The 25,872-nt window shown below is 33.4% G+C and overlaps 10 protein-coding genes across 10 annotated transcripts; 8 read left to right on the forward strand and 2 right to left on the reverse strand.

Annotated features, from left to right (window-relative positions):
* Window positions 1–230: 230 nt before the first annotated feature.
* Window positions 231–2,736, forward strand: repB (transcription factor IIH subunit; the record flags this gene model as incomplete). The annotated part of the gene is made up of 2 exons (XM_004351037.1): window positions 231–257; window positions 331–2,736. The coding sequence occupies 2 exons, from the start codon at window positions 231–233 to the stop codon at window positions 2,734–2,736; spliced, it is 2,433 nt and encodes an 810-aa protein (XP_004351089.1).
* A 161-nt stretch (window positions 2,737–2,897) lies between these two features.
* On the forward strand, window positions 2,898–3,496 carry DFA_12138 (uncharacterized protein; the record flags this gene model as incomplete). The annotated part of the gene is made up of 3 exons (XM_004351038.1): window positions 2,898–2,929; window positions 2,975–3,165; window positions 3,237–3,496. 3 exons carry the CDS (start codon window positions 2,898–2,900, stop codon window positions 3,494–3,496), a joined length of 483 nt encoding a protein of 160 aa, XP_004351090.1.
* A 314-nt stretch (window positions 3,497–3,810) lies between these two features.
* On the forward strand, window positions 3,811–4,289 carry DFA_12139 (uncharacterized protein; the record flags this gene model as incomplete). The annotated part of the gene is made up of 2 exons (XM_004351039.1): window positions 3,811–3,891; window positions 3,966–4,289. 2 exons carry the CDS (start codon window positions 3,811–3,813, stop codon window positions 4,287–4,289), a joined length of 405 nt encoding a protein of 134 aa, XP_004351091.1.
* A 182-nt stretch (window positions 4,290–4,471) lies between these two features.
* etfb (electron transfer flavoprotein beta subunit) lies at window positions 4,472–5,381 on the forward strand (the record flags this gene model as incomplete). Its single annotated transcript, XM_004351040.1, has 3 exons — window positions 4,472–4,895; window positions 4,967–5,126; window positions 5,207–5,381. The coding sequence occupies 3 exons, from the start codon at window positions 4,472–4,474 to the stop codon at window positions 5,379–5,381; spliced, it is 759 nt and encodes a 252-aa protein (XP_004351092.1).
* Window positions 5,382–5,998: 617 nt separating this feature from the next.
* Window positions 5,999–6,616, forward strand: DFA_12141 (uncharacterized protein; the record flags this gene model as incomplete). Its single annotated transcript, XM_004351042.1, has 1 exon — window positions 5,999–6,616. One exon carries the CDS (start codon window positions 5,999–6,001, stop codon window positions 6,614–6,616), a length of 618 nt encoding a protein of 205 aa, XP_004351094.1.
* A 231-nt stretch (window positions 6,617–6,847) lies between these two features.
* On the reverse strand, window positions 6,848–7,175 carry DFA_12142 (uncharacterized protein; the record flags this gene model as incomplete). The annotated part of the gene is made up of 3 exons (XM_004351044.1): window positions 6,848–6,854; window positions 6,918–7,086; window positions 7,166–7,175. The coding sequence occupies 3 exons, from the start codon at window positions 7,173–7,175 to the stop codon at window positions 6,848–6,850; spliced, it is 186 nt and encodes a 61-aa protein (XP_004351096.1).
* Window positions 7,176–8,605: 1,430 nt separating this feature from the next.
* On the forward strand, window positions 8,606–10,981 carry DFA_12143 (uncharacterized protein; the record flags this gene model as incomplete). Its single annotated transcript, XM_004353728.1, has 6 exons — window positions 8,606–8,811; window positions 9,748–9,847; window positions 9,928–9,961; window positions 10,308–10,424; window positions 10,543–10,746; window positions 10,827–10,981. The coding sequence occupies 6 exons, from the start codon at window positions 8,606–8,608 to the stop codon at window positions 10,979–10,981; spliced, it is 816 nt and encodes a 271-aa protein (XP_004353780.1).
* A 470-nt stretch (window positions 10,982–11,451) lies between these two features.
* DFA_12144 (uncharacterized protein) lies at window positions 11,452–20,006 on the reverse strand (the record flags this gene model as incomplete). The annotated part of the gene is made up of 4 exons (XM_004353729.1): window positions 11,452–18,586; window positions 18,662–18,890; window positions 18,967–19,215; window positions 19,283–20,006. The coding sequence occupies 4 exons, from the start codon at window positions 20,004–20,006 to the stop codon at window positions 11,452–11,454; spliced, it is 8,337 nt and encodes a 2,778-aa protein (XP_004353781.1).
* Window positions 20,007–20,620: 614 nt separating this feature from the next.
* DFA_12145 (uncharacterized protein) lies at window positions 20,621–23,931 on the forward strand (the record flags this gene model as incomplete). Its single annotated transcript, XM_004353730.1, has 7 exons — window positions 20,621–20,704; window positions 20,833–21,406; window positions 21,477–21,859; window positions 21,951–22,772; window positions 22,868–23,193; window positions 23,732–23,829; window positions 23,873–23,931. The coding sequence occupies 7 exons, from the start codon at window positions 20,621–20,623 to the stop codon at window positions 23,929–23,931; spliced, it is 2,346 nt and encodes a 781-aa protein (XP_004353782.1).
* A 138-nt stretch (window positions 23,932–24,069) lies between these two features.
* Window positions 24,070–25,841, forward strand: eRF3 (eukaryotic release factor 3; the record flags this gene model as incomplete). The annotated part of the gene is made up of 2 exons (XM_004353731.1): window positions 24,070–24,457; window positions 24,553–25,841. The coding sequence occupies 2 exons, from the start codon at window positions 24,070–24,072 to the stop codon at window positions 25,839–25,841; spliced, it is 1,677 nt and encodes a 558-aa protein (XP_004353783.1).
* Window positions 25,842–25,872: the final 31 nt, after the last annotated feature.

The raw sequence follows: 25,872 nt of genomic DNA on the forward strand, positions 1-25,872 counted from the left end.
CACTGAAAGAATCATTTTAATTTCCACAAAGAGAGAAAGAGATAATTATTATTCTATATCTTTTTTATTCTTTCTTTTGGTGTTTTAATCAATATTTGATACTACTGATCATTCATTATAACAATCTAACTAGTTAGCTGCTCAACTATACATACCCTATTTACTTTTTTGTAAACATAAACAATAAACAACAAACTACAATATACATAAAAAAAAAAACATAGAGAGTAATGTCAAACAAAAATGATGCATTAAAGGTAACCTTTTAGATCTTAAAGTTGTTGTTACATTTGTATACTTATACATTCACTTTTTTACTTTTTCTTCTAGAGAAAAAGAACAAGTACACAAAAAACATATGAAAAATGGACAGATTATGAAGAGGATTTAGAAGAGAGTGAATTGAATACAAAGACAAGAGACCCCAATTCAATAGGAACCAATGGTACTGGAAACATACCACAGATTGGGGTTGGAGAACCAAAGGGAGCATTCAAAGACTATTCAAAGAGATGTCAGATCAAAGACAACATTGCATCCAAACCTATTTGGGTGTGTCCCGATGGTAGAATCTTTCTCGAAACCTTTTCACCAATCTATAAAGAGGCTAGTGACTTTTTAGTGGCTATTGCAGAACCAGTGTGTCGTCCTCAATTGATTCACGAATATCAAATGACACCCTTTTCACTGTATGCGGCTGTATCGGTTGGTATCGATACAACACACATTATAAAGGTACTCAATACATTGTCAAAGATGGAAGTACCACCTGAAATAGAATCATTTGTTCGTCAATGTACAAGTAGTTATGGCAAGGTAAAGTTGGTGCTACAAAGAAACAAATACTTTGTTGAAAGTGCACATCCAGAGGTATTGGAGTTTTTGCTAAGGGATTCGGTTATTGCATCGGCTCGTATCAAGCAGACGGTTGCTGATGTGTTGGCAGACCAACAACTAATGTTGGACGGCGGACCAAACGCAGCGACCGACGCACCACCATCACTCGACACTGCGACTGGATTTCTCGTCGGCAAGACAATGGCTGGTCAAATCTCTGGTGGTATTCAACCAAACCAATTGTTTGACAAGGTGTTGTTGGGTGATGAAGAGGATACAGTAAACAACTCGGATCAACAATACCACTCGTTTGAAATCGATTCGCAGCAAGTTGAAGCAGTCAAAAAGCGTTGCATCCAACTCGATTATCCAATGTTGGAAGAATACGACTTTAGAAACGATACTGTCAACCCAAACCTACCCATCGATCTCAAACCAACCACTATGATTCGTCCGTACCAGGAAAAGAGTCTTTCCAAGATGTTTGGAAATGGTCGTGCAAGATCTGGTATTATCGTGCTTCCATGTGGTGCTGGAAAGTCGCTGTCTGGTATCACGGCAGCTTGTACTGTCAAAAAGAGTATTCTCGTGCTCTGCACATCGGCAGTGTCTGTCGAACAGTGGAAATTCCAGTTTAGACTATGGAGTAATATAGAAGAAAAGATGATCTCCAAGTTTACATCAGACAACAAGGAAAAGATGTATTCTATGGCCGGTGTGACTATTACAACCTATACAATGATTGCATTTGGTGGAAAACGTAGTCCGGAGAGTCTCAAGATTATGAACGAGTTGACTACACGTGAATGGGGTCTAGTATTGTTGGACGAGGTGCATGTCGTGCCAGCTGCCATGTTTAGAAAGGTTCTAACCGTCACTAAAGCACATTGCAAGCTTGGATTGACTGCTACACTCCTCAGAGAAGATGAAAAGATTCAAGATCTCAGTTTCCTCATTGGTCCAAAACTGTATGAGGCCAATTGGCTCGACCTCCAAAAGGCAGGGTTTCTTGCCAACGTCTCGTGCTCAGAGATTTGGTGTGAAATGACAGCCGAGTTTTACCGCGAGTATCTAACCAACGACTCGCAGGGTAAAAAGAAGTTGCTCTACACTATGAACCCCAACAAGTGTCGTGCGTGCGAGTATCTCATTCGCTACCACGAACAACGTGGCGACAAGATCATTGTCTTTTCCGATAACGTCTATGCACTCAAAAAGTACGCTATCGAGTTTAAACGATACTTTATCTATGGTGAAACATCTGGTCAGGAACGTCTATCTATCTTGCGAAAGTTCCAGTTTGACCCATCGGTCCGTACCATCTTTATCTCCAAGGTTGGTGACACGTCAATCGATATTCCAGAGGCTACAGTCATTATCCAAATCTCTAGTCACTATGGAAGTCGTCGTCAAGAGGCTCAACGTCTTGGTCGTATCCTCCGTCCAAAGCCAAAGTCTGATGGCAACTACAATGCCTTTTTCTACTCTCTTGTCTCAAAGGATACACAGGAAATGTACTATAGTACAAAGAGACAACAGTTCTTGATTGATCAGGGATACAGTTTCAAGGTCATCTCTGAACTACCAGGTCTCGACCTAGAGACCGATCTCCACTTTTCATCAAAAGAGGCTCAACTCGGTCTTCTCAATGAAGTGCTCAAAGAAGGTGACGACAGTGGTCGTGCTGAAACTTTGGATGAAGATTTCGATGATATCACAACTGGAAAGATTAAAAAGAAGAAAAAGACTACTACCGTCACTCGTACCACCGGTAGTATGAAAACTTTATCAGGTGGTTCAACCAATACTTCTTATATGGAATTTCAAAAAAATCAACAACAACAACAAAATGCTCCTTCAAATATGTATCGTGTAACTAATCATACTAAATATAAATAAATAAATAAATAAATAAATACTTTTTGTTTTTGTTGCTTTTTCAAAAAAAAAAAAATGAGATTGAATGAATGTGACGTCACTTCTTTAATTCGTATTTATTCATTTGTTTGATTAAAGATTGATCATTCATCATTATACATATAAAGTAACACAATACAGTAATGACAACAAAAGAGATAAAGAAGAAAGAAAAGTTAGTAGTAGAGGAATTGAAAGAAAAGAGTTTATTAAAAAATAGATCAAAGAAAGAACAAGAGGGAGAAGAGGAAGAAGAAGAAGAAGAGATCAAGTTTAGTGATGAAGAGGATAGTAGTGATGAAGAATACCAAAGAAAAAAGTTAAAGCTTGAAGAACAAATCAAAGAACTAGATCAAGATCGTAGGAAAAAAAAGAAACCAATTAGACCAAGTAGACCTCATTATTCTGAAGGTAAACATAAATATAGAACCCTTGAAATATAAATATCATTCCTCTTTTATTAATCACTATTGTTTATTTAGGAAAAGGAGTATTATTTCATTTAATAAGATATCTTTGTATTTTAGCAGTGTTTTTAGTTTTCCATTACTTTATCTTTGGAGGATTTAATAATATACCGGAATGGTTATACTTTTGGAAATCTGAAAGTGAAGCAGCATCTGAAGATTGGTCTAAATATATGGGTATTGGAGACAATAGAAAACATGTCATTGAACAAATCAAAATGAGGTGTCCAAAGGATGCTGATTGTTCTGATATTATAAACAAATTTTCAAAGTAATCAAACTATCCATACCCATCTTTTTTTATAAAGATGTACATTCATAATTGTAATTGTTCATTACGAGGCATATATAATATATATATATATTATATAAATATAAATATATATAAATAACAGAATATTATTTCAATTCTTTAAAGAAAAAGGAAAATCAAGCAATGTTGGAAAATAAACACTCTTTTATAAAGTTTGGAAAAATAATTAATTATTTAATTGTCTTTTTCACAAACTTGGTAAATAGATAGAATGAATATATAGACTAATGATTGGTTCCTAGATATTAATATTCATTATTATTATTATTCTATAAAATGAAATTTAAATCTTGTTTCCTACTTTTAATAATATCAACATTCTTGTTAATTAACATTGTCAATTGTGAAGAAAATAATGTATGTATAGTTGGTTATGTACATTTAAAAAAGAAAAGAAAGGTGATTAATATTCATTTCCATTAATCTCTTAGGGACTAGTAACAATATTAAGAAAGAATAAAGAGAATAGTCAAATAATGTCGGTTGTAACCAATCTACATTCTGGTATTCTGATTAATCCAAGAGGTCATAGAGTCGCATTGACACCAGATAAATTGGGAGAGTTGAAATGGTTTGTAGGTGATATCAAGAACCGACCTACTAGAATGCCATCACTCACCAACAACGACTATTTGTTTGAATACACTGTCACCGACGAACAAGGTAAACAAACGAAATGGGGTGATGGTGACGAAGAAGATTTCTTTACTCTTGTAGTCATTGAAGAGTTTTTTGAAGAATATGTTAATTTATAAATAATAACAACATAATGTTATAGTATCTATCTCTAGCATAGCCGACACAAAATAAATAAATAAAATTAAATTAAAAAAATGAAATTGCTGCTATTGGGTGTGATGATCAAAACGATGTTCATTAATCTATATCATCATCATCATCCCCTTTGATTATTAATATCATTTATATATATTACGAGATGTCATTCAAGATATTAGTACCAGTTAAAAGAGTTATAGATTATGCAGCAAAGATTAGAGTTAGACCTGACAAGTTGGGTGTAGAGACTAACAATGTCAAGATGAGTATCAATCCATTCGATGAAATTGCTGTCGAGGAAGCTGTTAGATTAAAAGAGAATACTATTGCAGATTCGGTTGTTGCCGTGTCTATTGGCCCAAAGGAGAGTCTTGAAACAATCCGTGGGTCGTTGGCTATGGGTGCCGACGCTGGTATTCATGTCAGTGCATCGGCTGATATGCAACCACTCGGCATTGCAAAGATCCTCAAGAAACTAGTTGAACAAGAGAAACCAAAACTTGTCATCCTCGGTAAACAAGCTATCGATGATGATTCTAATCAAACTGCTCAAATGTTGGCTGGTCTATTAAATTGGCCTCAAGGTAATTAAAAAGGAGAAATGAAGAAAGATACAGTTATATTAATATTAATCTTTATTTTGTATGTGTTTTAGCTACATTTGCATCAAAGGTTGTTGTTGACAAGGCAAGTGATAAGGTTACAGTTACACGTGAAATTGATGGTGGTTTGGAAACTTTGGAAATGAAGTTACCTGCCATTATTTCCTGTGATCTACGTCTCAATGAACCAAGATATGCCAAACTTCAAAATATGTAAGTAATAATAAATATAATAATGAATACAATCAATTCAACAATATATTAACGAACAACTACTACTATCCTACTATTAGTATGAAAGCAAAGAAAATTGTAGTTCCAACAAAGACACCAGAGGAATTGGGTGTTGATGTTTCATCTAAACTCAAGATTGTCTCTGTTGAAGAACCAGCCAAGAGAGTTGGTGGTTCAAAGGTTCAATCTGTCGATGAAGTCGTTGCCAACTTGAAGAAACATGCCATCATTTAAAAAAAATAAACCTAAACCTCTAAAACTACTTATATTATATTATTATTAAACAAAAGAGAGTATTCAAAAAGTACCGTACGGTACTGTATAGATTAGATTAGATTAGATTAGATGGCATCTGGTTGTACTGGTGTAGTAGTAAGTATTGTTACAGATTACTACATTTAATTTAATTAATTATTAATATTTGATATTTGATCTAGATTGTCAATCGTTTTTAATAATGAATGCATGACCATTTTGGTGTTTGTGTAAAAAAATCTTTTTTTGGTGTGGGTTTGCAAAACCCATCAAAAGCCAATCTGTTTTGATAGATTTACCTTTGACCGTGACAGTATTGGGTGTTTCGACTGTTATTGAACAGAGACGTGGGTTATTCGATCGGTTTTAAACAACCAATGTACCATTTGGTCGATTGTTTAGGAATCTTCGTCAGAGTGTAACAATAATTAGCGCTTGATTGACAATGACCGTGTGGTGGGTCAACCAAAACATATAAATACAAGGTCCAACTCATCATTTCAAATCATTCAAACAATCAATCAACTAAATAATCAACTAAACAAATAAGTTTATCAACTTTCAACTTTCAACTTTCAACTACAATTCTCTCAAAAATGACATCATATTCATTAAAATTCAACTTTACTCAAGCTGGTTTAGCTGCAATTGCATCTGCCCAAGAACGTGTTTGTGTAGTAAAATCTGTAAATGGTCAAGTTTCCAATGTAGTCTGGGTAACCTTCAAACCATTCTTGAACAACACTTTAGAATGGCAAGAGGTTTATGGATTGTACAGTTCATCAACTCAAATCCAAAATGGTGCTACTATTAGTCGTCTGTCCAATCTCAAGGGTGCCAGCAAGACTCATCAATATCCATTCAACAAAGCTGGTTTCTTTGACCAAGCCAATTCAGTGGTCGTCAAATCGTATGGTCTCGTCAACAATTATGGTGAATCACTTACCTTTGGTTTGACCCAAACTGCTCTTGTTAACGGTGTCCAAGTCGATGGTGAACTCAATGCAACCACAGTATTGAACAACCAGTCTGCCGAATACACTCCCATCGTCACATTGTCTGTCTATGTTGCCGCCTCACTCAACAATGGTAGTGTCATCTCTGACATTACTAGTCAAGCACTCACCCTCACCTACACCAGTGATACTGATAAATCAGTTTTCTATGATGACAACAGCAATATGTTTGTCGAAGGTTCCATCCCATCAAATTAATTCAACAAATTTAATTAAATCATCACACCAATATATTGTAATATTATTTTAAACAAAAAATAAAATACCAAAAACAATTTAAAACAAAATAACAAATTAAAATCTAAATCATGATTGGAGATATGAATATGAAATACGACGGGATAGAATTTATATAAATATATGTTTAAACTAATGTTTAGTTTGCCTCTGTGAAAATTTTTTGTTTGATTAATTTTTCTATTGATTGATTTACCAACTATAAATAAATAATGGAATTAATAAATTGAATATAATAATAATTAATATATTGATTACTTACAATGCCCATTTTGGTTTATTATAGATTCCAGATCTTGGTGATTTTTTGTCATCAGCTACCATTGTAATTCCTTGAATACTATTTAAATTTGAACCATGGTTCCACTGTTGATGAATAGATAAAGAAACTGTTGATTTATTACCAAAGTTTGATAGTTTTGAAATGGCGTCTAAACATTTTGATGAGGAATAAAAAAAAAAAAAGTTAGATTTAATTTGTGACCTTTTGATATAATTAATTATATTTACCTAGAATCATTTTGGAGAGATAAATGAATTAATAAATTAAATTATTTAAGAAAATATAAAATAAAATATTAATATTTGAACCATGGTTCTTCTATTTAAACTCAAGAATTCCAACAACAGTGGTAGATGATAGACGGTCTATAATACATACCCGATGATCATGTATGAACGTGTGTATAGAGTTACTACGAGCATGAAATTGACTAGTTTTATTACTAGCTCCCAGTTACACTTGAAAACGGCTGATTTTCAAACAAAAACACTGTCTTTTGTTCATTTTTTTCCATAGAAAATCCAGGTAAGAGGGTTGTTGGCATACCCAATGATATTATATCAACACACAAAAGTTACAGGAATAATATTGTAGTAAAGAGAGAATAGTGTGTGGGTGTTGAAAGGAATAGTTAAAATGGCTTGATTAATCGTGTGATCCACCCCCACATTCAAACCTTATTCTCATGACCAAGTGTATAAATTGATTTCAATACATTATGATCTACTAGAAATAGAATCTATGTCACACAATTCTACTCCTTTTACTAAAAATTATTTACCAGGGACACTGTACATTTTGTCATATGCCATTTTTAAACATGATGTTGGTGGAATAAGTGTTTAATGAAACAATGAATGATAAACAACACGTGATGTCAACTTATATTATCATATTTTTCTACAATTTACAAAAAAAACTAACAACCATATCATATTATTATTATTGTTATTATTAAACTCTTTCCCAAAAAAGTAAAATATTTTAAAGAGGTCATACTCAATTTGTAGGATGTGATGCGTATTACGAATCCAATTATTATTATTATTATTATTTCCCCTTCCCTTTCTTTAAATTCAGTATATGTTTTCTAATAAAAAAAGATAGAAATCTGTCACCTGGATTCAATCAAATTAATAGATTTAGTTGATAAATAGGAAAATAAAAACAAAAGTGAATGGTTGGATGGGAAAAGGAATAAATTCTAAATTGATTGATTGATTGATTGATACATGGGAATTCTGATCTATTAGATGTCTTTTTCCAAGTTAAATAATCTATATACCCGACAAATGAGTTATTCTTGGTTACATACCCAATACCCCCATCCATGTTTTAACATGTGGTGTAGTAGTAAACTACGAAATAAACAGACTATAGTCTATTATCTCTGTTTGATTGGTTGATAAAAATGGATTGGTTTGTTGGTTGATTGATATTCAAAGTCACCTACTCTTACGATTTTGATTTAGCTAACCCAAACATCCATATTAATAGGCTATAATCTTTCCGACATTTTTTTTTACTACCCCAACAAAACCTACTGTGTTCGATTGTCATTCTGTTTATACAACTCTCTTTTTTGTCAGTCATCCAGTAAGCAACAACAACAAGTAGCAGTAGCAGCCCTTTCTTTACAGCTCATTACATAGTTTATTTATGATAATATGGGTGATAAGAAACAAGAAGAAGAAGAAAAAGTAGTATCGTCAACAATAGATCGTCATCACAAAAAAGAACAAGAACAAGATGATGATAATGATGATGATGATGAACAAGAATTAAGTTTAAGTGACATGTTCCCTCCTTGTGAGGAGGTAGAGATTTATCATTACAACATTAACGATATAAACTTAAAGATTAAAGGTCAACAGTAAGTGCGTGCGTGTCTGTTGTTCTTTTATCTATCAATCATCACATTATATATATACCCACACTGTCTTGCTCGACTACTAGCATCATCCCACACAACCACATACCCACAATGTTCTTGTAGTGTGTAATCGACATCAATTCACTGGAGACAACATCACCTAGTAGACAGGGTGAAATCAGTTTTTGGAACCATCACCGCATGTGTGTGTGATATTGATGACAATACCGAAATGGTCAGTCAAAAGTAGTTAATCACATTTATTATATTTAATATTGGGAGGGGGGGTGTATAATAATTATATTATTATTTTTTTACATCAATTGCCAGTATTAGTACTGGTTGATTGAGTGTGGTAAAAGAATAATATAACTTGAAACAATCAATCAAAATAATTACTACTATTAGGGTTAGGGTGGCGGATGGGATGGTACATGTAATTTTGGAATTAGGATGGTTGGTTTGGTGATCAACTCTCAAACAATATGGTTTCTCTCAAAAAGTTGAATCATTTTGTTATTCTCTTTCCAACTTGTTCAAAATCAAAATCAAAAACTCTCCTCTTAAATAATTTAAACTATAAAACTATAATATTATATAATAAATATATATCTATATAGCTATCTCTATATATTATTTCCATATACCTATTTCTATATATTATCTATATATTTCTATATAATTTTATCCATCTATTTATAATACCCATATAATTATATCTATATATATTTATTATCTCTATATTATATTTGTTTAATGTTTGTTTATAATGGTATAAAATGCTAAAATAATAATCCCTACCACTTGGGATTATCCTTTATAGTTGTGATTAACCTTTAACAAAAAAAAAATAAAATAACTAATAATGAAAACCATCACTTTAAAACTTTTACTAACTGTTATTTCTCTCCTATAACCATTCTTTTACTTTTATAGATTACAAAATATAAATACCCAACCCTCTACCGGTCTATTGCCATGGCCTGCCGCTTCAATATTGTTTAATTTTATTGCAATCAATAATAATTTATTTAATGTAAATATTTAAAATTAATTAATCAAACCAAGTTTAGTTCAAAAATATTTATTTCTTTTTCTTTATCCTTTTATTTATAGAATAAGAAAGTTTTAGAGTTGGGAACCGGTGTTGGTAAATAACCTTATTTAGCTTTTCATATATTATTATTTTTTTTATCTATATATCTAGGCCTCAACGATGAATTGATTACTAAACATATTTTACTTGCCCGATTATTCTATAATCAAAAAATATATATCTATATATAATATTATTATTATCTATATAATTATTATTATCATTATATACTATATCTATTTAATTATTTTTATATAATTATTTTTATATACTTATCTTTATATAATTTCTATATACTTATCTCTATATAATTTCTATATAATCTAATATTTTCTATATATATTTCTATATATTTATGTTTATATAATTATTTCTATATAAATTATTATTATTATTAAAGGTGTTTGTGGGTTGGTCGCTTCAAAATTTTGTGCTTCTATTCTAATGACAGATGGTGATTTGTCTACACTAGGTCAACTAAGTGACAATTTGGATTTAAATTCCTCAATATTTAAAGGTATTTATTTTTTTAATCTTTGGACCAATTCCATTTTTAAATTTAAAACACAAACACTTTTGATTTAAACATTTTATATTTATTCTTTTTTTTTTTTTTTTTTTAATTGTCACCTTAGTAAAACCATCAATAAGACATTTGTATTGGGGAAAGGATAATCAGGGGACACTTGATTCGGTTCAAAAGGATTTTAATGAATTTGATATTGTCATTGGATCGGATCTCATCTATCAGGATGCTTCTATTGAACCTTTGTTTTATACGGTCAATCAATTATTATCAAAGAGTAATCCTGAAAATGCTTTTTATCTTTCTTTTTTAGGTAAATATTTAGAAATAACAATATAATCAATTAAACCTTTAACTTGTACATAATACTAATATTATTTATTTCTTTTTTAGATCGAAAAAATCATTTGCCAATTTTAGAAAAAGTTTCCAGTTCTTATGGATTTGAAATGCAGTCGTTACCAGTTGATAGTTTTCTAACTGATCTAACAAATGTTTCAACCATGTCAAAAATGTTTATATTTAAAAGGAAAGAAACCCAAAGTTAACCCGAATAAATTATTTAATCTCTCTGAGTATTTCCCCAAACAATATAAAGACTTGTCTTTAAAGTCTAGACTCAAATTTATTTATTTCTTTTAATTAATTAGGGGGGGTGTTTGCTGGAGGATATGGACAGCCCATATCCATCTAGACAAACGGTTTTTAAATTTGATTTACACAACATGTAAGTTAAACTTGGTTTGTTTTGGAGATAATTTTGTTATAATCGAAGTAAGAGAATGTTTATGCGTTCATAGCGAACGATTGCAACTTCTCTTGAAGAGTATTTTAAGATGACTGATTATTTTATTTCAATCAACCCATTTATTTATAGCAGCCAAAGAATTTAACAATTGTGGAACAATTCTCATACATTTACCAATTTTCCAAAAAACTTCTATTTTTTTTAAACATTGATACAACAATGATACATAATCAGATTTAATTAAAAATTGGGTTTGATTTATTTATTTATTTATTCTTCTTCTTCTTCTTGGTCATCAGTATCTTTTTCAAATATTTCTTTTGCGTTGATAAAGTTTGTTAAAATAATATTCCAAGTTAAATAATTCATTTCCAGTTCTTTTTCGTTTTCCTTGGTTTGAAGATGTTGTTGTAATTTTTGAATGGTTGTGAGAAGATATTTATAAAGAAGAGAGATTGAAATGTCAAAGGAGCAATAGGTATTTGGGTTGGGACTAATAGCCAACCACCAAACGCAAAGAGAAGCAGCTTGGTAGTAGTGTTGGTGAATGACAAGTTGAGAGATGGTGTGTTCGATAGATTGTGGAATATTTCTACCCCTATAGTATTGATCAGAGTTTTGAATATCTTCTTCTTGATCAAAGTTGTTGTGAATCTTGACGAGTTGTTGTAATGGATCATATAAAATAGTATCGGCAAACTTGTACATATATCCTTGTTGGAAAATGAGTTGTAACAATTGTTGATTTGAATCTATAAATTGTTTCAATTCTACGTTATTATTATTCTTGTTGTGTGTACAATATACTAGAGGTTGATTAATAGTTGATTCTTTTTCTTTTTCAAAAGTTAATTTAATAAAAGAGATGATTGATTGAATAGATTGTTGTTGAATTGATAAATAATTTGAAAGTAAACCAAATTTGAATGAAGTGATTTGATCCTTTTCTGATAATTGTTTGGCAAGTTGATTTTCTTCATCTATATTGATTGGGAATAAATTTGATTGATCAATTCGAAGGCTGAGTAATTGACCAATAGCTTTTTGATTTCCTTGTAGTTGATTAATAAATTCACTGTACAATCTAAACCAACAATCATGATGTTCGTGTTGGAGACTATTGCTGTCTTGACTCTTTCCAACATTGCTACTCCACATTGTCAGCAATTCAGACAGATATACAACCTTGTGAATGGTATCACAATGTTGGATTAATTTGTCAAATAATAAAACAGCTGCATCTGGTGAATCAATGTCAATATTGGCCAAATCGACATTGGTCCAAGTATTTTCAATGATTTGTTTGGTTTTGAATTGATTGTGCAAGATACGGTCTTGGGACTGTTTGTCTTGATCAGATTCCATTGCATAAAAGATTCCATTGGTTTGGTTCAATATAAAATCGAGCAAGAGTATTCTAGTTGGCGATGGATTACTTGATTTGTAAATATAGTTTCTTAAAATATCCTGTGCAATGGTAGGGATTAATTTCGACCATTCCTTTTCCTTTTTAAACAATGCAACAAATCTTTCCAATCCTGATTTGATCGACTCTTTTTCCTTTTCCTGATGAAGCAAAGTTGATAGGAATTGTTTATAATAATTTGAAACAATAAGAGAGTCATCTTCTTGATTATCTCCCTTTATCAAACGATAGGTATCCAATAAATCTTGTGGTCGAGCAGATGGGATCATGGTTGGTAAAATGGCATCACACTGTGATTGCAAGAATTCTTGATAATTGAAATCGGCAGACTCTCTCTGTTTGATAAATTGTTGGTAATACTCTTCGACAAGACCCTTTTCAACCATGGTTTGTTGTTGTTGGAGTTTTGAAAAGATTTCAAGGTGATTGAGAATCTCTAGGAAATGTTTATACAGTGACGGCGAGCTAGAATTCTTTACATGCTTCCAATGAACCAAATCATCAATGACATGAATACGTTCGGCAAGTGTAAGATGTTTAGAGTAAGGACCAATAGAGACACTTTCGTACAGTTCTTGGATATCGTGGTCATCCAATTGCTTTCTATACTTGGTGCAAGTTTCCATGATGGTGTGACCACTTCCGTCGTCCCAACCATCACTACTTGAACCTTGTTGATTGATGTTGCTTTCGATGATATTGTCGACAAGGTTGTGGTACATACTACTAATGGTATGGTTTTGGATATTGTCATCGATGGGACGAATCGTTTGGAGGATACTGATAATATTGCAACAGAAAGCAATGTTTTCCTCTGACAAGACTTGACCCAACTCTGTATTGTACACATCATAGTCCTTTTCATCGACCATCTTTTTGAAATCCAAATGTGACATTTGTTTGTTGGCTGCTGATTTGATGAGTAGACTCAACAACTTTAATCTAGCTTGAATGTTTTCACCTAGACCATGAGTATCATTGGGTGATAAGGTGTTGATTAAATCGAGCTTTTGTAAAACATCATAAAAACATTGTAGTTTTTGGTAAGAGACTCCAGTGATTTCATTGTAGAGGTTGTGGATGGCTTCGGGTGAGAGCATTTTCTTGGCCATTTGAGAGTCGATAAAGAGATTCGAGCTATTGTCATGCAATATCTTCCACTCGACATAGGCATAGATAACCTCGTTGACCGAGATTCCATTTCTTTCAGCCATTGAAAGCGATGTTTGGAATGATTTCAAATCGTTGGATTGAGCAAATTGAATGATGGTCTCCCTCTTATAGTTACCATCCTCTCTGAATCTTTCAAAATCAACCACTGATTTCATATCTGAAAATTCCTTTGCTTGAATCGAATCGATCAGTAGGCTGTGATAGCTACCAACCTTTTTGACGAGATCTGCTGGATATTCATTTGGACGTTCTTCAATAATCTTTTTGGCATCTTTGAGAACACCGTCAATTGATTGATTGAATAGAATTTTGTCTGGTTCAGCAGCAGCACCAGCAGTACCACTAGACAATAGTTGGAGAGAGTAAAAATAGCATGCCAAAATGATTACACGTTCCAAACTCTTTTCATATTCTACATTGGTTTGAGCAGTTTTAATCAATTGATTAAATATTTCATCTGGTATATTGGTATCTGCCAATCCAAATAGATATGAAAGTACCAAATTAAATTGACCTTTACTAATTGATAACTTTACAAGATAAACTATAATTTCTTGATCACTACCAATATCACTATCACTATCACTATTATTATTATTATTATTATCAAGTTGAATATATTTCATAATTTGTTGAATATGTAATAATAATTGAGTTTTGAAAAGTTGGTCTTGTTCAATTGGTTGATTTTGTTCTTTTTCTTTTAGCAGAGATACTAAAGAATATTGTTGTTGTGATTCAATAAATGGAGGTTCCATCACAACCTGTTGTCTATTATTATCCAATTGTTGATAGAGATGGGTTTCATCACGTCTATATTTCTCCAATATATTCATAGTAACACCAGAGTCATTTAATTCTCTTGATAATTTTAATGATTCCAATGTCTTACTATCCTGTTCTATCAATAAATCTTTTCTAATTTCCATCTCTTGATAGGCTTGTAATAAGTTGGCCAATTCTGATTCATCGCAATAGACCATTGCTGAAGACAATAAATCCAATCTTTCATCAATATCTCCATAGTTTGCATTCAATGCCAACGTTGCAAACATATTCCACACTTCCTTGTAGGTTGGTGGAATTGATTTCTCGTTTTCAATCAACGACGAACAAATCGTTCTGGCAATTGGATAGTCATCATTTGACAATGCCTTTTTAATCAACATGACTTGGATAATGATCTTGTCATTTGGTGCTCCAATGTCTTGGTCTTCCTCTTCACCTCTCCAATCCTTTAATAGATTTGAAATACTTAATATATCATCAATCGATTTGTAGGCTGTTGGGTTTGTATCTAGCAATGATTGAATCAACTCGAATCGACCATAATTCATATAGTTGAATGTCGTGTTGGGTGCCGATGTGGAGCCAATGATTGATTGGATTGGTTGAGGATCAGCGACGAGTTGATCGACCGATGTCTGTGCAGGAATCAACGATTTCTCCAGGATCAAACGTACTTGAATTGGAATCTTGGTATAGTTGAATTTTGAGTAGAGAATATCACTTGCTTTGATAAGATTCAACTCTCTAATGATCTTTCTGGTTGGTGGTTTGATGAGTTCTAGACATAGCTGTGCTTCTTCGGCCACTTGACCAAATGATTGTGATGCATTAAACAGTTCTCTAGCTGCTCCAAGAACGAGTTGCTCGACACGTTCGGGTGATCCACATTTTGAAAAGTACTCTTTTGCAAGCGTGTACTTTCCTTCGGCCAAGATATTCTTGACAAAGAGACTGTAGAGTGCAGCCTGATCGTTGTTGTGGAACATGTGTTGTCTAACGGTGATAAAGTCATCAAACATGGTCTTCCACTGTGCGTTTTTGAATCGTTGGAGTTTACCAAGTTTGCATAGGGCTGCGAGTAGTTGATGGCAGTCCTCTGTATCGCGGTGGTTGCTGTGGTGTTCGATGGTCTTGGCCATATCATACTTTGAGAGAATCATGTTTGACTGGACATACGACTTGTACTGTGCGAGACGGTCGTAGAGTGCGTGGAGAGTGCTCGTGTCGTCATTGTAGCTACGGTCGGGAATGAGATTGACAATGGCGTCCATTTGGGCAATCGACTCGATTGATGTGGATGAGCATGCGTGGATGGCCGATAAACCAATCGATAGAATAGTAGATAAACTTGGCTCTCTATCTCCTCTTCCAGTGTCATCATCATTATTACCCCTAAGTCTAGAGGTAGCAGCTTCAATGTAAGCTTTACATATTTTTAAAGTACCCTTTTTCTTTGCCAAGTCAACAAAGTAGTCTTTGACAAGTGAATCTTTGTAGAGAGTGTCACGATAGTATGGTTGACATCGTTTGACAATGTTTTGGTAGATTGTCATTGGTGAACTATCACCCAACAGCAAGCAGAGACGATCCTTTGTACCCAACAAAATGTAGTCGTTGAGTGATACATCTTGGCCGGTTTCATAGACAATGATGTTTACCTGTTCAGCCAGACTACGCATGTCAGACAGTCCCATAACCTCCTTCTCCAAACCGATATTGATCAATGACAATGAATTATCTACTTGACCTGATCTCTTGTCAATTTCAACAGCTCTTTCAGTATACCATTTTGTAACCATTCCACTATCTATTCTACCACTATTCATTGGTGGTGATGTTACTGATTGTTGTTGTTGAGTTGGTGAAACTGTACCACTACTGATTGAATAATTTGGATATTGTTGAGTTTGAGTAGAAGTATTGCTATTTAAAACATAATCCAATGAATAGATATCATTTACTTTATCACGACCTCTAATATCTTCATAGTCACTACCAAGTGACTGCAAGACACTCTTGAGATAGGTAGAGTTCCATCGTTGTTCATAGAGGTTTGCAATCTTTCCAGTAAATGCTTCTGGTTTTTGGCTTTGATCCAATTCAAATGGTTTCTTTGATGCCCAAAAGTTGGTTGCATCTGGGAGCAACTTGCTGTAAGAGGTGGGATCGGTTGTCTCTGGGATCATAGAGAGAACGTTTAATCGCTCGGGAAGGACAGTCTTGGGGTAGTATGTAAACAACACCTCGATAGCTTTGAAATGTTCGACGGTTGCATACTCCATGGCAACCGACTCTAACTTACAACTACGGAATCTGAGATAGTCTAGTGCATCATAATGATTACCATAGATCTCTTTGTATACTGCCAAACGATTCAAATAGTTGATGAGAATATTACGATGAAGTACGATAATAATGTTGTTACGATCTTGAGACGATCGTTGGATACCATACTCTAACAATAGTTTAGCACCTTCATAATTTAATGGGATTCTAGTATGACACTCCCAAAGAATCCACTCGAGGTCTTGTACCTTTGACAAGAATGATTTAATACTTTCTTGAGAGACAATTGACTTTGACCATCTCTTTTGGTGTACTAAATCCTTGTCCAATCCATAATGTTCGGCTATAATAATAGCGTTGCTATACTCTTTTTGTGCAACTTTGGCCTTGAACAATTGCTCTGGTGTAGTTGATTGGAATCTAATAATCTTTCGAATAATATGTTGTTTATCTTGTTCACCTTCTAATGCTTTTGGATGTGATACTGCTTTGTTACTGTTATTATTATTTCTACGTCGATCAAAAATATTTCTACCATATTGATCACGATCGATTTGGAAATTGAATTCGTCATAATCGGTTGGATGGTCACCGTAAAAGTATCGGTACACATATTTGTAGGCTTCAATGGTGGGTCGTGCAACGCGCTCTCTAAACTGTTCGTTGGCAAGTGTCAAGATGGATGGCTTGAAAAAGAGGTCACCGCTCGTCTCTAGGATAAAGAATCGACCCTTGTGAGCAGACGTCAAGACTGGTGGTTGAACCGATGCAACTGTCTCTGGATCATGTAACAAGCAATTCTCACCAGTCTCCATTGAAAAGATAACAAACTCTCCACCTTCATTTGCAAGTATAATATCGTGATTTGACCACCATGATATATCAATCACTTGCTTATTAAACATTTCATTTTGTTGTTGTAATAAAGATAAAGATTGATGATGTTGATGATGTAAGGATGATTGAATAGGACTATTATTATTATTATTACGACTTGCTGGTCCATTATTATTTTGATTATTATTAATTGGAGAATTAATTGGAGATACTTTATCCCAAACATGAATTAAATCATTTGTAGTCCATACTTTAATTGGTTTGATTGGTGAATGATGATGATGATGAGAGGAAGATGCAGCCTGTGAAGTACTTGGAGTATTCCACAAAGATATATTACCATTTAAATCCAATGCAACCAATTGTGATCCGTCGTGAGAGAATCTAATCTTGTGAATAATAGATTGCGAGTAATCACCAAAGATGGATGTAGTCAACTTTGTGAAAAAGTTTTTCTGTTTGCTATTCTTTTGTTGTTGTTGCTGTTGTTGTTGTTGTTGTTTGTTGGTGCCGTCGATCGAGGTGTCCAAATCAACCGCCGATTGTCCAGGTGGATTTAATAGTTTAAAATAAGGTGCCTTGTCCATCAACTTCCAAAACGATACAAATGGTTTAACGACACTTCTACGATTCGGTCTCTTTGATCTTCTGTTTCCACCAACTGCCAATATATCACGTTCGTGACAATAGTGAATGCACCCAACTGAATAATGAAAGTTTTTAACATCAACAGGTGATAATTGTGGAAAACAACCAACCGATGAATTGGCATCCGATGAATTTACAATTGGATGTATAGTAAATGAATTACTATTAGCATGTGATGAATTAGTTACCAAAGGTATATGAAATCTTCTTAATATCATATCATATCCCATTACTAATAATTCATAACTAAAACGAGAAGAATAAAAATAACATTAAATTAATAAAAGAAAAGAAATAATATCTCTTTATATTATTTCATACCATTTAACAGGAGAATTTAATAATGAACAAACACCAACTCTAATAGCCAAATCTACAATTCCATCACGAGGATTAATACCCAAAACATTTGGTGATAATATATGTATGGTTGTCTCTGTCTCTATACAAATGATATAGATAGTACATCCACTTGTTGAAAATGCCATAATTTGATTATCAGGACTAAAACATAATCTTTGCCATTGTGCTTCTTTATCATATTGTATATCTAAATAGAAAAGTATTAGTAAACTAACAATCATACTAATACTACTATATATATATATATATTTATATATATTTACCATTCCATTTCTTTTGAATTGAATTAAAATTATCATTTGAACTTCTAATGACAATGGTTGAATTTTGGGTATTGGCCAGCAATGAACCATCATCACTTGAAAGTAATCTTGCTTTTGGTTGTCTGAGATGATGTAGATGCAATTGTGATATTTTACTTTGTCTTGTCGATTTTGTACTTATAAATTGTACAACAGTCCATGGTAATTTAATTAATGTTTGAAATGATTTAATTAAAAATCTTGTATATCCTAAGAGAGAAAGATAAATGTTATTAATTTAATCAATAATATATATTTATAATCATTCATTTCATACTCTTTCTTCTTGCATCAAATAACCAACCATGTCGATTATATAATCTTGATTCTTCTTCATCTTCTTCATTTGGTAGTATTTCATCGATCCATTCAGGATCAACAAACCATAGAGTGTAGAGTATCTTTGTCTTGTTTTTATCTCTTGCCATAAGTGCCGATGTAGTTGATACTGATGTATTTAAAGGTGATGATACCATTGATCTACTGTTATTATTATTATTATTATTATTATTATTATTATTATTATTATTATTATTATTATTATTATTATTATTATTATTACTTGATGAAGATGCACCTTCATTGCCTCCTGCATGATTGATTGTCTTTCTATTCTTCTTTTGTTGTTTTTTTAAACTTCTTAGGAGTTGTAAACTCTTGTTGAGTGATTCACTGTTTCTCATGAAACTGCTTTCCTCATCCTCTGATGTTTCATCACCTTGTTGTTGTTGTTGATTGAAACGATCATCATCATCATTGTCAGAGTCATAATCTGAAGAATCGTCATCGTCATCATCTTTATTATGTTCAATATCTGATAACTGATCTAATATTCTATTATTATTGTCTTCATCATCTTCATCAATCTCTCTTATTCTCCTATTACTACTACTAGCAATGTCATCGTCAAAGTTATTATTATTGTTATTGTTGTCAGGATAAATAAAGGTAGATCCAACCTTTGTTGAAGAAGAAGGTGGATCTTTATCGGTTCTTTTCATCCCTACTACCTTACTTTTCCTTATCTATCTATCTATCTAACAAACTGTCTGTATATTCTTTAAAATATGGTCATCATCAATAAATTAAAAGTTCTGGTCAGATGCTTGCTGACTCACGCAAAACAAGAACTTCATTTTTTTATTATTATTATTAATTTTTAATTATCACCTCTCATTAAATTATTATTCCTTTTAAACCCAAATAGGGATAGATACATTATCAATCTATTTCGGTCTTCGCTTCTAGCATTGGACATCGACCAAATACTTAACGATCTTTGGGGAAAGTTTGATTGTATCTGTTGGTTTTTTCACACTCCAAGGTTCCTTGAATTTTTGTGATCGAAAATATTTGATGTTACAGAAATCCAAAAGATATTTATTTTTAGCTTCATCCAAAAGAATAAAAGCATGAATGAGACCAACGAATTCGATCAAACCATCAATCGCTTCTTAATAACTTTAAATACAAGTTATAACTTATAGTTGTCTGTCTTATCTATCTTTCTTTAAATAAATAATTTGTTTTATTTATCATTCTAAATTCTAAATCTATTTGTACTTTTAACAACAATAATATAATATACTATATACTATCTATCTCTTTTTAAAGAATGTTAATTTTAATTAAAACACCAACCATCACCTTTTCTTTGGATGTTCAACCAGATGAATCGACTGAAGTTTTGTATACAAAGGTAAAAAAAAAAAAATAATTAAAAAATTAATAATAATAATTATAAAACGCACAACTCTTGCTTTTGAAGTTTGAAGTTTTACTTACCTATTATTCTTGAAAATATGTATTTGTATTTATTATGTTTAGGTTGCAGAACGTACAGAATATAAAAGATTCCAATTTGAATTGTTATTTGCAGGTGATAAGATTGGAGCAGGAAGTGTAGGAGCATCGGGTATTAAAAAGGAGGCTACCGTGCATATGGTGGTTATCAAGGAATTGAAATACACTGTATCTTATGAAGGAAAAGAATATAACCTTGCATTGCCAAACAATGATGGTCTCCAAATCAGTCATCTCCAACAACAAATCAAACGTTCCTTGGTTGCCGATATCCCAGAAGTCAGCTCACACAAGATCGAGATTTACAAGCCAGGTACCTCAACCGTCATCACTCAATACACATCACTCCAAAGTAGTTTTAGTAACTTTGATACCATCGAGTTGAAACTTGTTGCTCCACCAGTAAGCAAGAAATCATCCTCTTACAGTAGCAAAGTTGCTAGTGGTAGTGGTAGCAGTAGCAGTAGTGATGATGAAGGAGACTCTTACTCTAAATCATCATACTCTTCACCAAGCAAACCTATTGTAGAAGAACAATTTGACAAGGATGCTTTATTAAGTAGTTTTGTTGAATCTTCAATCTCTTCTGATGTTGAAAGTATGTATATCCTTTAATTATAGATTAATCTATAGACACAAACTAACAATCATTTCACTCTCTATTTTAGTTTGTTTCTGTTTTGATACAACTGGATCAATGAGTTCAATCATTCAAAATGTAAAGACACAAGTAGAGAATACAGTGAAACGTTTGATGAAGGATATCCCATCGATTAGAATTGGTATTATGGGGTTGGGAGATTACTGTGATGGCAAGCTTGTCTTGACCACCCAAGACCTGACCCAAGATGTTACCACCTTGGTCAAGTTTATCAAGAATGTTCCATCGACCTCTGGTGGTGATGCTCCAGAGGCCTACGAATTTGCTCTTATGAAGGCCAAAGAGTTGACATGGTCCGAACACACATCCAAAGCTTTTGTTATGATTGGTGATTCTAATCCACATCAACCAACATTCACCGATTTAAATATTAATTGGTTTAAAGAATGTGTATGTTTAAAAATAGAACAGAAAAAAAAAATAGAGTATAATAGAAACATATCATACTAACTTGATTGCTTAATTTTATTTATTTATTTAGGATGATTTACATGAAAGAGGTATTAAGATTTATGGTGTAAAGGCATTGGGTAGTTCAATTTTCTATAATGATATTGCTGAACGTACTGGAGGTATTTGTATCGACTTTAAAAAGTTTGATCTTATTACAGAGATGTTTTTGGCCATTTGCTATCGTGAAGCATCGAGCAAAAAGTTTAAAGAGTATGAAGGAGAGTTGGCCAAAAAAGGTGGTGAGAACAAGGACCTCCAACAAATCTTGACCGATCTCAACAAGGAAAACTATGTTGTTGAAATGACCAAAGAAGGAAGTGCAGAGGAGACCAAAAAGCCAGAAGAAGAGGAAGTTAAAAAGGAAGAGGAAACAACTTCAACAACTTCAACTACAACTACACCTCCATTAGTTGTTGCCGCTGAAGAGGAAACTAAAAAGCCAGTTGTCAAAGTCATCAAGAAGCAATATGGGTATCCAAGTGAAATCAAAAGTAAAGAATCGTGGTATGATATTGCCAACGATAAGGGTAAACCAAGTTACTATTACAATCATACATTGGGATACTTTACCAGTAGCAAATCAACCAACCCTCAAGCATACGTTCCACCAACACCACCACCAACCGTTACACGTTCTACCACTGGTGCTGACGGATCCTCTGCATCCACCGTCAATGAAATGTTTACCTTTTCATCATATGATTTCAGTGCTCATGAAATTGAAAGTTTTAAACCAACCTCTCTCATTGCCTATGTCTTTGGTGACACTGGAATTGGTAAAACTACTTTTGTCAATAGTATCAATTATGTTGCCAAGGAATATAAAAATATGATTAATTTTAGAGATGTTGTAAGTAGAAATATATATATATATAAATAATCAACTCAACTATGAATTTATATTAATATTAATTTTAATTTAATTTATTATTTATTTTTTTGTAGAATTATAGTCTTGATAAATATAAATTCCGTGAAGCTTCATTATTTATTATTTGTTATGATGGATCTAAAAAGGATACCTATGAAAATGTTCCAAAATACATTCAAGAAATTAGAAAGCATGATATTTCCAAGCCAATTGCCATCATTGCTCTAAAGGATGATCTTACCTCTGCCTTGCCTCTCAATCCAACAACCATCAAGAGTGTCTACTCTGTGGTTGGTTTCATGAAGTACTCTTCCTACTATAAACATGAGGAAATCAAGAATATCGCCTATGAATTGAAATACAGTCTTGGTGGAAATTCAAGAAAATCTTGTTCAATTATGTAAAAAAATATAAATATCAAATAAAATATAAATAAATAAAACATATATATATATATATTACCAGAATCAAGAATTATATAAATAATAGAATTAATAACAATAAATAATGTAATAATTATATTACTTCCAAAATTGAATGAAAAAAAAAAAAAAAAAACTAAGACGAAGGAGACGAGGAAGGACATGAAAGGAGGTGAAACACATGAAACACTTTGTTGTTTGATTTGATTGATTGTTTAATTAGATTATTTATTTGGTTATTATAGTGTAGGTATCATATCAAATATTCATTCATTCATTAGTATAAACAATAATAGTATTATGGTCATATGATGAATGGTTCAGCAACAACACAGAATGTTTCAAAAACAAAAGTACTTGAACAAAAGCAGAAGAGAAAAAAGGGTGAATCATTGACAAAGTATTGTGAGAACAAAGAAAGAAATAATACTTTAAGTTATATATATTGACAGCAACAACAAATTGACGAAAGTTTAAATAACGATAGTGACGACAAGCGATTCATTATAATTATAGTTTAGAAACAACAACAACTACTTCCTATTATTATTCCTTGCTATTCAATCTTTTAAATTATTATAAAAGATTGTTTAAGAAAGAAGAAAGAGAGAGTAGTACATACAAACAACAGTTAAACTACTACAACTTAACTATTAGATGTGACAATTAGCAAAGAAGAAGAAGATCTATTTATAATCAACAATATTAAATTATAAACTACAACAACAACCACCTTTGACTTTGACCATCATTCTCCTCCTCCACCTCAAAAACAAAAACACTTATAAATTAATACAAAACATTATAAATAGATATATATATATTCTATAAAATACAACTAGATAGATTTTAAAATGAATCCAAACGCATCTGTATTCGTACCAGGTATGAAGTTTGGCGCCAAGCCATCGGCTACTCCAGCCCCAGCCGCCACTGCTGCCACTCCAGCTGCTGCTGCCAACTCAACCCCAGTTGTTGAAGAACCAAAGGTTGTTGTACAAGAAGAGAAAAAGGTTGAAAAGAAGCCAGCACCAGTTGCAGCTGCACCAGTCGAGACTACTACCACCACCAGCACCACCAGCACCTCTGCCACTAGTCCAACTACAACCGTCACCTCACCAACCACTGATGACGATGTCGATGAATTGGGCAACAAGATTGATGACGTTGTCATTCAAGATGTATCCAACTTTAAGGAGGATCAAAGAGAACATCTTAATATCGTATTCATTGGTCATGTCGGTAAGTAGATAAATATATAGATAGAAAAGTTATAGAAGATAAATATATCATATCAAATGATTTGATCTAACTTATTTCCTTTTCTTTTTCTTTAGATGCTGGTAAATCAACCATTTCAGGTAATATTATGTTGTTGACTGGTCAAGTTGATTCACATACTATGGCCAAATATGAACGTGAAGCCAAGGAGAACCATCGTGAGAGTTGGATATTTGCATACATTATGGATACAAACGAAGAGGAAAGAGCCAAAGGAAAGACCGTCGAAGTTGGACGTGCTCACTTTGAGACTGAAAAGAAGAGATACACCATTTTGGATGCACCAGGTCACAAGGCCTACGTGCCCAATATGATTTCGGGTGCTGCCCAAGCCGACGTTGCCATCCTCGTCATCTCATCCAAAAAGGGTGAGTTTGAGGCTGGTGTCGATGGTGGTCAAACCATCGAGCACGCCCGTCTAGCCAAGATGATTGGTATCAAGCATTTGATCGTTCTCGTCAACAAGATGGATGAGCCAACCGTTGCTTGGAGCAAGGAGCGTTACGACGACATTGTAGAAAAGATCACTGGTCACTTGAAAAAGTGCGGTTTCAACCCAAAGAAGGACTTCCAATTCATCCCAGCCTCTGGTTTCACCTCGGCCAACATCAAGGATCGTGTAAAGCCTGAAGTTTGTCCATGGTTTGATGGAGACTCGCTTATGGGTACCTTGGACGCCCTCGCACCATTTGAACGTAACGACTCTGGTGCTTTGCGTGTACCCATCATCACCTCTTACAAGGATCGTGGTGTTGTCACTGTCATGGGCAAGATTGAATCTGGTACCATCACCCTCGGTCAATCTCTCTGGTTGATGCCAGGTCGTACCCCAGTCCAAGTCGCCTCTCTCTCTAACGAAACCTGTAACTTTAGAACTGGTCGTACTGGTGAAAACCTCCGTATCGGTCTCAAGGGTATCGATGAAGACACTATCCGTGCTGGTTCCATTCTCTCTGAAATCCAACGTCCGGTACCAGTCGTCTCTGAAATCGAAGCCATCGTTGCCCTCATCGATCTCCCCAAGGAAAAGCAATTGTTTACCTCCAACTTTGAAGCCGTGTTCCACGCCCACACTGCCGTCGAAGAATGTATCGTCAAGTCGTTGGTTGCTACCATCGACATGAAGACCGGTCAAGAAATCAAAAAGAAGCCAACCTTTGCCAAGAATGGTGAGTCTGTCAAGTGTCGTATCGTCCTTAACCGTGCCGTCTGTTTAGAAGAGTTTACAACCAATCCACAGTTGTCTAGATTTACCCTACGTGATTCCAACAAAACTATGGCTTTTGGCAAGGTGACTTCCATAGGAAAGAAGGCACGTGAAGCTATCAATTCCCCAAAGGCATAAATTTAGAAATTAATAAATAATCAAAGGCTTT

The sequence above is a fragment of the Cavenderia fasciculata genome (assembly GCF_000203815.1).
Source record: "Cavenderia fasciculata unplaced genomic scaffold Scf_EUAJFUG02HR96I-5, whole genome shotgun sequence".
NCBI classification, from domain to species: Eukaryota; Evosea; class Eumycetozoa; order Acytosteliales; family Cavenderiaceae; genus Cavenderia; species Cavenderia fasciculata.